Below are 11,478 nucleotides of genomic sequence, written 5' to 3' on the forward strand. Positions count from 1 at the left end.
CGTAACGCATCTGTTTTGCTAGGAGGAAAATAACGCGCTAAGAAAATAGTCTTCAATTCTTCCCACGTCGTGACAGAATTTTGTGGTAAGGATTGCAACCAAGCCCAAGCTCTATCTCTGAGGGAGAAAGGAAAAAGGCGTAGTCTTATTGCATCGGCAGTTACTCCATTGGCTATCACTGTATCAGCGAATTGGATGAACTTTGTCAAATGTTTGTTAGGATCATCGGTAGGAACACCGGAAAATTGACGTTGTTGAATGGCTGTTATAAATGACGGCTTCAACTCGAAATCGTATCGGCTAATAGCAGGGTTAACGGTGATCTTGTGGGGCTCTAGTTGAGATGGAGTGGAATATTCTCTGAGTGGCCGGTTTCGCGGTCCTTCGGCCATTTCTACTTTCGGTTTGAGTTCTTCTTCGGATTCTTGGTCAGAGTCAGATTCTGACATAGCGGCTGATTCGTTTTCGGAATCTGAGGTATGAAAGGGAATGTTGTGATCTGAACAGTATTTCCTGATAGCTCGTCTTACGTTAATAGGACGCTCAGGTTCGTTCGTACTAAGGAATCACCTTTTGAGCGAGTACTTGGCATACAATCAACGAAAAAGGAAAAAAAATAAAAATTTGTTGCCTTAGTCTATCGCGCAACGGGTAAATCGCACTGTTGACTAAAATCAGTCCCCGACAACGGCGCCAAAAACTTGATCGGGATTTTATATAAGTCAATCGGGATATCGCTGCAAATATACAGCTTAGTCGTTAAGTTTTAAAAGATATCAAACCCACAAGGACTGAGGGTCAAATAATACGCTCTTTCGTTGGAGTTGGTAGCTAAGGCTTTCGATATTCATTGGTTTAGAAGTAATACTTAATTAAACTAAGGTAACAATAATTAATTAATCAGGTACTTAGACACCGGTGTGAAATAGTCCAACTTCCGGGTTTAGAAACTTAATGGCATATTTTAAATAAATGTAGTCACTTTTCAGAATAAGTTATTCAAGTTAAAAACCCTTACCTCACACTTTCGTGTTAATTGACTCAGATTATATTACCAGTCCTAAAGTCCGCTCTCGCTAAATCTTTACAGACTGAAAATAATTTATGAAAATCGAATAAAATATAATCAACTCTAAAGCGCTCTCGCTGTATTTAGAGTTGATGTTCGATGACCGCTATCCGGTAAAAACCTCACACTTTTGTTATTTTGATTTTAGACCTTAGGATGTAATTTACTTCCGTAAAAATACGACTCAACATTAAAATAGGAAATCAAAACCAAAAAAGGCTTTGTGGAAGTTTATGCCAAATCGTTACTAAACCTGTCCGTCTGAGACCTTACACACCGGATCAATAATTTAGCCGGACATATTACATTTTTCAATCAAATAGAAAACAGAATATGATGACATTAACACAAAACCACATATGTCTTCAGTTTACAGTTTACACGTCACAAAACCACATCCAGTGTTGAGGGGCACACATGAGTGCCGAGGGGCACAAGAGTGTTTTGCCTTCTGGACCTTTGTTTTGGGCTTCTGCGCGTGGGCTTTGGATTTTTGCATTTTTTCTTCATTTTCTTTTTCTTGTTTGCACCTCTATTGCTCATTATTTCCAATACTCGAGATTCATTTAGAGTTCCTGAAACAAATAACAAAACAACATAAAACCATAATAAAATAATAACTAATTAAATGTTACGGATTGTGTCGTAATCGAGACCGATAATACGGTATAGTTTCGTGTTATCACTAGATCTCACCCAGATATAGACAGGCAGGGTGCATGCTCTGATGCCAATTGAAAATTCTAGTAACTCACACGCAATGTCTTACTGGATGTTATGACATCCACAATAACACAGAATAATACTTTAAGAAGAAAAGCATAAAACAGTAAAGAACACATAGAATTGATTACCCAGTCCGATATACAACAATACCTACTCAGGGGGCTACCAAGCCAGGGAGGAAATCCAATATAAGCAGTATTAATTCAGAGCTAAACTCCCCCGTTTACAACTCCTCACTTAAGACCTACCCAATGCAATTATAATCTAGTGCTAGACCTGAGTATCTCCACTCACTCCCCCTCAATCACAGTAGTGATTACAAACAGACTTTAATCAAAAGAGAGAAGACAGACTTCAAACAACACACCTTGATCTTGCTTAAAAGCTTCAATCAAGAGACACACACTCGTGCTTAAAAGCTTAGAGTGACAAAATACAAAAACAACCTATTCCAATACAATCATTAAAAGACAATTGCTTGAAGTACAAGAGACTAAATACACAGACACAGAACTATGGTTCTTCACAATTAAAAATCTCTGTGTTCCAAATTAGAATTGCAGTCTTCTTATATGCAGCTCTTGGGCCTTGGGCTTTCCATGAAACAAATTAGGGTTAGCCAAGTTAACCTAAACCACACGTCATCAAGCTGTTATAGAGTATGCTGTATACGAAATCTTCTAGGAGAATATTCAGCACACAATAAAATGTTTCCTAAATTGTAGATTGAGAGAAATCAGGAAACATAATAGTAAAACATAACAGCTCCTGCTGTCAAACATGGATGTCATGACATCGGTCATGACATTCAACAAAAACCTGTATTAGCTTATACAAATGCAACCTGCATAACACCATATAATGAAGGATAGAAAAACACTTAGAAAGGGGGGGTTTGAATAAGTGTAACTTTAAAAACTCTTAAGATAAAAACAATTGCACAATGATTTTTATCCTGGTTCGTTGTTAACGAAACTACTCCAGTCCACCCCCTTGGAGTGATTTACCTCACCTGAGGATTTAATCCACTAATCAATCTTGATTACAATGGTTTTCCACTTAGATACCCTCTAAGTCTTCTAGAGTATTCTGATCACAACCTGATCACTCTAGGAAATCAATGCTTAGATACCCTCTAAGACTTCTAGAGAATCCGATCACAACTTGATCTTCTATAGTACCTTTACAAATAAATGTAAACAAATTCTTACAAGAGTATTACAATTCTTCTTAATAAGCTATAATCACAACTGTGATATTTCTCTTAAGTTCTAAGCTTAATCTCACTAAGATATTACAACAGTAATGAAGTGAGGTTGAAGATGAAGTTTGAGAGCTTTTGAATTTGACAGCGTTTCTGTATTTTGCGTGAAAGTGTTGTATTCAGCTTCTCATCAGAACTTCTATTTATAGGCGTTTGAGAAGATGACCTTTGGGAGCATTTAATGCGTTGCATGATCCGTACATCATTGCATTCAATGTTTCACTCTTTTGTCAACTACCTCGAGCCTTGCTTTTCCTGCTTTAACTGACTTTGCCTTTAATAGCTTCTAACGTTCCTTTTGTCACTCAGCGTAGCCTACCATCTTGTACTTGCTTCTGATCTAATCTTTGTATATACAACATTTGAATTAATCAGAGTTAAACAGCTTGGTGCAGAGCATCTTCTTGTCTTCTGACTTTGAAGTGCTTCTAGCGTGATACCATAAGAACTTCAGTGCTTCTGCTTCTGATCTCAAGTTCTTCTGATGCTTCAATAGACCATGTTTTGATTCTGCTTGACCATCTTCTGATGTCTTGCGAGAGCATGTTCTGATGTTGCATACTGAACCTTCTGAGTCAGTGCTTCTTGCGCTAAATTGTGCATACTCATCATATATTTCCTGAAATGGAAAATGCATAGGATTAGAGTACCACATTGTTTTATACAGAATTCATATACATTCTTATCATCAAAACTAAGAATATTGATCAGAACAAATCTTGTTCTAACAATCTCCCCCTTTTTGATGATGACAAAAACATATATAATTGATATGAATTTGCAATCAGAATATCAGATGACCAAAGACAATTACACAGTTATAGCATAAGCATATAAACATAGTGTGAATATGTCTCCCCCTGAGATTAACAATCTCCCCCTGAGATTAACAATCTCCCCCTGAAATAAATACTGGAAGAATTTATAAATAAAAGACTTTCCTGAGTATTTTCCATTTCAGTCGAGACGTTCACATTTGCCTAGAACTTCAGAACATTCAGAGCTTCTGCTTCTTGGTTCCATAGGACAGCTTCAGAGCTTTGAATTTCTTCTTGAATCATTGCATGCTTGATTGTATCAGAACATTCTTGAATGTACCAGAGCATCATCAGAGCATCTTTACATCCAAAAATGCTTCAGAACAAAGTAGACGACAAATGTCAGAGCATGAATGAATCAGAACATTCTTTTAAGAAGGAACATGTATCAGAGCAAAAACTTTGGTAAGTTCTTAAACAGAATGTGTATTAGAACATATAAGGGATAAGAATGTGTTAGAGCATATTCTGCCACGAGAATATCAGAACATTCTTCCTTCTTGCTTCTGATCTTGAAGCTTCACAGCACTAAGCTTGCTTCAATTCCAAGAACATGCTTCTTTATAGAATTGCATTTCCCCATGTATTTGCTTCTCATGTTGAGCTTTTTCAAAATATCTTCAATCCTGCAAAAAATCTCAAAGACATAGAACTTGCAAATATTGTTAGGAATGTTGAGACTTACTCCCAGCAACTGATATAATAAATAAAATCAATTATCACGTCTTCTCCCCCTTTTTGTCATAACATCAAAAAGCATTTAACAGATTCAGATGAAAAACAAACAATATGAGAGAAGATAATGTTTTATTGATTCAACAAAAACATATCAGAAGATACAGAAGGAGAGAAGCAGATACAAGAAACAAGAAATAACTAAGACCAAAGGACTACGACTAGCCTAGCTTAGAAACTATCTTGGCCAGAAGGTCTTGAATCTCAGAAGTGCTTTCAGTCTGCTTCTTCATGAAGGTTCTGAATTCCTCATGCGTTTCCTCATGCTTATCCAAACGAGAAGCAATATCAGCTTGGTTCTGTTGAAGAGCCTTCACAACATTCACCAGAACAGAAGGTCCCGCAGAAGAAGCTTCACAGCTATCGTTCAGAGGAACAGCATGCTCAACAGCAGCATCTATCATGAGAACATCGTCATGATTGACCTGAATAGGAAGTTTCTCAGTAGGATGATTCTCAGCACTTTGCTTCTCAACATCAACTTCTGACATAGAAGCATCTTCATCATATTCTGGTGCAGGAAGATCAGAATCTCCATTCTCAAGAGCCTGAAGAATTGTAGCCAGATTCCTTGGAGGAGTAGGAGCAGCAACTTCTGATGGATATTCAACCTCAGGAATAACCATGTTAGGTGCCTTCTCAGAAGGATTCTCCCTCAGCCAGTTGAATAGCCACTGAAAGTCTCCAGTCAGAATGAGAAATTGAGGCCTCCATACAACCATTGTTAGACATGGTTCATCTTCTAGCTCATCTAAAAACTTCTTCTCCTCAAGAGATCTCCAATTTCTGATTGGATGATAGTATTTACCATCATAAAGCTCCAAGCAGTAACCAGAAGAACCAGATGCCTCAGCAACACATCTCTTCTGGATGTTCATAGCATCATTCTGAAAATCCTTCTTAAAGATTCTCCATAAGCCTCGGATAGCAGCATGACCCAACTTGGAGTCATGAGCAGCTCTCAAAGTTTCCATCCTTGTTCTGAACTTAAGCATGAAAAGGTCAAAACAGACATCAATAGATGGTTCAGGAGGGTTAAAGGTGAATCTATAATCAGGGTACAGAAGGCAATAGGGTTTGGATTTTCTGGAAGGTAAAGAATGGGTTAGAGAAGGTGTAGAAACTGTGGTGAAAGTGGATGAAGATGAAATATCTGAAGGTGTTGGGGGAATGGCATTTAGTGGTTCAGGGTTCAGAAAATGGGTCTAACATATAAAGCATGTCATGACATTTTTCAAGACAATAAACACCCAGGTATGTTTTACCACAAATGCAACCAACTTGAAAACACCTACACAATGAATCGGGTCACTACAAAAGTGACTGCCCAAAACTACAAAAAGAAAAGCAAAAGAAAAACTTCAAAAAAGAAAAGAAAAAAAGTCTTATGGCTACGTGGGACGACTCAGAATCTTCTAAAGGAGAATCAGAAGATGAACGTGCCAACATTGCATTGATGGAAAATATATCAAGAGATACGAGCTCATCAGAATCTGATTCAGAAGTAGAAGAAGTATTTTCTAAATTCTCTAGATATCAATTAGAAAAATGTTTATTTGAAATTCTTGAAAAACATCAGAATCTCATAATCAAATATAAGAACCTGAAACATGGTCTAGTATCTGATTCTGAAGATTGCAGAAAGCTTAAAGTAGAAAACTCTGAGTTAAAAGAAAATCTTTATAAACTTGAAAATGAAAACTCGGTTATTAAAAACAAGATGAAACAAACTCGGGAAGATTCTAACTCAAAAGATTCTACATACTCTGATGATATCATAAAACAATATGATCATAGTTTTCAAAAATTCCTAGCTAATAGTATAAATCGAAGTAAAATGACTTCAATGATTTATGGTGTTAGCAGAAACTCTAGAAAAGGTGTAGGCTATATTAAACCAAAAAATGAAAAATCATATCAAGAAAAACATGTTGATGATTATGTCATTAAGGTCACACCTTTAAAGTCTCATTTCACCTGCGGTCACATTCATGACATAAAATATACTAGTGATTCTTACTCTGCAAACTCTGTTGAGATATTAAAACTCAATAAGAAGTTAGAAAAACTAACAAACAAGGACCTAGAAAGATATGGGTACCTAAGAACAAAATTATTTATATTGCAAATGTCTTTAACATCAAAGTTAAAACACCAATCATGGTACCTGGACTCTGGATGCTCTCGACACATGACGGGAAGAAATCATATGTTCCAAAGTATGGATCTTAAAGTAGGAGATCCCAACTCGGAGAAAGCCAGAAGGAATACAACACCAACTCCGAACTTTCTTTCAGAATGATTTGAAATAGATAATTTAGAAGCTTCAACAAACACAACAAAATTCAGAAGATCGAACAATTTCTTTTATGAGTTAGTTTCTCTTTTATCATTAAGTCTTTATTATTTTGTTGTTCTACTGACCCTTGTGAACATCTGATGAGTTATCTCTCCTAGTTAGAAGATAAATCGTGTCAGATCTCTCAAGACTTGAAAAAGTCATACATCATGATATTCACAATATCAACAACTATTAACTATAAGCGACAGATCACCTTCTGAGATCGAACACGTGTTCTGGCTCTTAATGGCTGAAACGCTTGAGTTGATGTATTGAGGTGCAAGTCACATCGGTAACTATTTTCAAAATCTCTCACGCTATCCCTCCTTCAGAAATCATTTATCTTTTAATCATTTCATGTATTTTTATTAATGCCATTAAAATCATGTTTTGTCCCCGTTGAAGTCACCTATATATATGCACACACTCTCACTTCTCTATCACCTCTAATTTTCACTTTCTCTTATCTTGTGGTTGTTCGCTTTATTATCTCTTCTATCATTTTTCCTTAAAAAGAAACCCTAAAACCCTTTTTCATCCCCAAGCTCCTACAATGGCTTCCTCTTCTCAATCACAACAAAATCAAGGTTCCGTTGCTCAAATCAATCCCGAAGAAAGCTATGTCGAACCTGTAAGAACCCTTCTCACTCCCATCGACTCTCTAGAAGTTCTCTATGAAATGATGGTGGATTTTGAAAGTATGAAAGAAAATGCCTGTGACCTCACTCAAGATGTTGAGTTTCAAGGCTGGGTAAAGTTCTTTGATAGGCTTATGGGTCAAGTTTTCCCTAAACTGGTAAAAGAATTATGGATTCATGCGACTGCTTCAAATCACCAAGTTACCTCCTATGTGATGGGGAATAATATTATCATTACTAAAGATCTTATTCGAAGACTCATACGCCATGATGGAAAGGGCATCAAGTGTACAGATATAGGAGACAAGAACGTTGATCTAAAACGTGTCTCCAAAAAAATCTTCACATTTGGACAACCTTCCAACAAATTCAAAGAGATGAAAAGCCATCTCAGAATTTGGGATAGAATACTTCTGGGTTGTATTCACCACCGCAAAGTAACAAACTCCTCAGACTACATCAACATTGATCAACAATACCTGTTGTATTTCATCTCCACCAAACAGAAAGTTCACCTCCCTCACTCACTATTTCCCACCTAAAAACGAGTGTCAAAGAAACAAGAGAAGATGTGAAAACCAAAAGAGACTGGATTCCTCTAGGGAGACTCATCTCAGATATTCTAACAGAAAACAGGCTAGTAGAACATCTAACTGAAACACAACAAACTGATGTTCTAGAAGCAATCGCTGGAAAACCATTCAACGCAAAGAATCTCAAAAAGATGAAGATTATTGAAGCAATTAAAAAGGATACCTCTTTCACCACCAAGGAAGTCATTACTACCAAAAGGGTGCCACTAGATAATTTCCCTCTATTCTCAGCATACACTACTCCAGACATTGTCGTCAGATATCTAGAAGCATGTAAAAGTGACGGAACTATTACATAAGTCAACATTCGAAATCTAGAGAAAAATAAACTGGTTTTTCATCTAGACAACCAACCATGGGTGGAGAAACATAATTCAGAAGCTAAAGAAAAATCTCCTGCACCTCAACAAAGGGTTGTGTTTATAGAGAAAGACAAGTCTGCTGAGACTTCTTTTGAGCAAGCAGCGGCGGCAGCAATTTTTGAGCTTCCCAAATCTTCTGTTGAGGCCTCATCCTCTCTGGTGTTGAAAACCCTAGAAGAACAGAAGAAGGAAAATGAAGTGGTTAGAGCCAGGTTGGACAAACAAGATGAAACAAATTAGGAAATCAAAGGAATTTTGGGCGCACAAGTGAAATCCAACAATGAGATCAAGAATCTTCTGGCTACCTTGATTACAAGACTCCCACCTTCTCCGTAACCTTAATTGTCTATATCCTATTATGTCTTCAATTATTTTTTTGTTTACTAATGTTATGTTCTTGCTTCATCTAAAATATTAAATGAATGAATATTTTGTCTCTATATTAATTGTGTATGTTTATGCATCTTTTGGATTATTGACAAAAAAGGGGGGAGAATGTAGAATACTTTGAATTCATAACAGTTTACCTGGACTAATGCCTCAAACATTTTTTATTTAATATATTTGTTAAATCATTTATTAAGAACGGGAAACTTCTGGATAAGGACTTTTATAAGCTTCATCCGAACGTCTAATTCAAGAACATAATCAGGGAAGTATTCTAATTTAAATCTTCTGTTTATTAAACTCAGGGGGAGTTTCTGATATCTTTTATGTTAATCATTTATTCAAAATATATGAGTTTTTGTCATCATCAAAAAGGGGAGATTGTTAGAACAAAGTTTGGTTCTACATCTTTGAAATAGTTTTGATGATAACAAACACATAATTTTAATAAGAACATATATACTTCCTAATCGTTAATTTTGTTACAGAAGTTCTGAAGCAGGAAACAATGTTTTTCATAAGTAGAAGGTTGCATTGAGGGAAGCTTATAAGAAGATATTCTGAACATTAAGGCTTCATCAAGAGAGGTTTACAAGAATAAGAAGATCATGTTCTGAAAGCCACTACAACAAACTCTCCAATATCAAAAGTAGTAAGGTTGTTTATTGCTCAGGTTTTGACTGTGATTTCTCAGAAGCAGAAGTTCTAATAAAGCTTTGATATGGAAACGCTTCTTGCACCAATGCTGACATAATGCTCTGATACCCATTTTCGTTACAAAGTATTAAATTCAAGATCTTCTATTAACGGCTAGATCATCAATTCTATGGACATAATTTCTATATTTGGAAAGGTATTAAATCATATTATTTCAACATTCCAAAAGTAAAAAGTGTATCTCTCAAACGGTTCAAAAGCTTAACTATATATTGAAGACACTACTGAAGCTAAACAAAGAGAGAATTCTCACGCACAAACTATTACGAAAAGATCTCAAATTACTATTCATTCTTTTATTTTTGTGCATTGCTCTTAAACTTTGTGTATACGTCACAGTTGTGATACAGCTTATTAGAAGCACTTTTGTAAACACATAAGATTTTGTTTTATTGTTATTGTTCCTTGAGAAACTGAGTTGTGGTTTATCTCAAGAAGACTTTGACGGTTGTCATTGTGAAGGTTTTGTAATAAAATTTGATTTAGTGGATTAAGTTCTTGTAAGAGAGAGGCAAAATCACCTTGGCGGGAGGACTGAAGTAGTTTGAGTTCAAACGAACCAGGATAACCAAACGTGTCATAAGTTTTTATTTTATCAAAAACCCAACCCAACCCCCTTATTATGTTTTTCGAACCTTCATTGAGTAATATTCCAGTCACCTTGTTTATGGGCATAAATCTCCTATTGGAGTTCAGAGATACGAAAAACCTCGCCTTGGTGATAACGTTCATGTAGTTTGTCCCAAATGCCTTTAGCCGTATTGATCAGTGCATTTTGATACACGTTCCTTTATGTTTGTACTTAGGTATTTCCATGGTTTGTTTTGTTTATTTTTATATTTTATGATGTTTTTATAATTTAGTTTATTTTTGGTTTAATTTCATTTTCGCACTTTATTTTTCAGCTTAAGCAATCTGCACAGAAACGATCATAACTAGAGTTCCAAGAATCCGATTGAGGCGTTCTAATAATTGCCGAAAATCTAAGAGAAAGAGCTACAACTTTTGCACTGGAATCAAAGTCAGATTCGGAGTTCATTTTTCCAAGAATGTCATTTAAGTCGCAGCATTAATTATTTTCGTTTTGGGTCATTTGTATTGGGCAAGGTTATGTATTTGAACCAGTTGGGCTGTAAACCGTTTGGTTCTCTCTAGCACCTAGGTTTGTCCGTAAAATTGAGAATTAACGAACACTATTCACGAAAATTTGAGTTTTGTACGATTTCATGGAGAACTAATCCATCTGAGTCGATCTACCGTGTTCAGGTTCTAATACTATGAGATTACTATAATTTTACAATTTAATTTCTATTATTTTCAATGATATTTTGTATTCTTGTATGCTTAATTCAATTGTATGAAATATATTGATTCAATTTGGTTGATTGTATGATCCTAACATAGACATGTTATGTTTGCTTAATTCGTACCGTGTCTGATCGATCGTGTTTGCTTAATTCATGATAATTTATCCCGTTTTCTTAATTCGGACATTAGGATCGCACATCTCGCAAACCTCACCGCGCTTGTCATTGAGTTTGTATCCAAATAGGAATGGAGTCCATAGGATAGTGAAATTATAGTAATCGATGATTGATAGGAATAGGATCGATAGATTAGCTTATTTTATAATCACTTTTTCAACGATCCTAAGCCAGATACTTAGAATCAAGCAAATTTGGTCGAATTAGGGTTCCATCGATGAACCCTAATTTGTTCTTGGAACGAAGCGCAAGTTTGATGGCGCGAGACCAAGAATGGAAGTTGGTGTTGTTGAGCGATGGTGAGACGATGGAAATATCGGGGTTATCACTAGGGTGCATATAAA

At 35.9% G+C, this 11,478-nt stretch overlaps 1 protein-coding gene across 1 annotated transcript; it reads left to right on the forward strand.

Annotated features, from left to right (window-relative positions):
• Positions 1-7,506: 7,506 nt before the first annotated feature.
• LOC131660126 (uncharacterized) lies at positions 7,507-8,786 on the forward strand. The gene is made up of 3 exons (XM_058929283.1): positions 7,507-8,008; positions 8,098-8,457; positions 8,530-8,786. Exons 1-3 carry the CDS (start codon positions 7,507-7,509, stop codon positions 8,784-8,786), a joined length of 1,119 nt encoding a protein of 372 aa, XP_058785266.1.
• The last annotated feature ends 2,692 nt before the right edge of the window (positions 8,787-11,478 follow it).

Source organism: Vicia villosa, linkage group LG1, assembly GCF_029867415.1.
Source record: "Vicia villosa cultivar HV-30 ecotype Madison, WI linkage group LG1, Vvil1.0, whole genome shotgun sequence".
In the NCBI taxonomy this organism is placed as follows: Eukaryota; Viridiplantae; Streptophyta; class Magnoliopsida; order Fabales; family Fabaceae; genus Vicia; species Vicia villosa.

Coding starts and splice junctions, on each gene's coding strand:
- LOC131660126 (XM_058929283.1), top strand. CDS start 7,507: ATGGCTTCCTCTTCTCAATCACAACAAAATCAAGGTTCCGTTGCTCAA. Junction 8,009..8,097: donor TTGGGATAGAATACTTCTGG/GTTGTATTCACC, acceptor TCCACCAAACAG/AAAGTTCACCTCCCTCACTC. Junction 8,458..8,529: donor CGTCAGATATCTAGAAGCAT/GTAAAAGTGACG, acceptor TTTTTCATCTAG/ACAACCAACCATGGGTGGAG.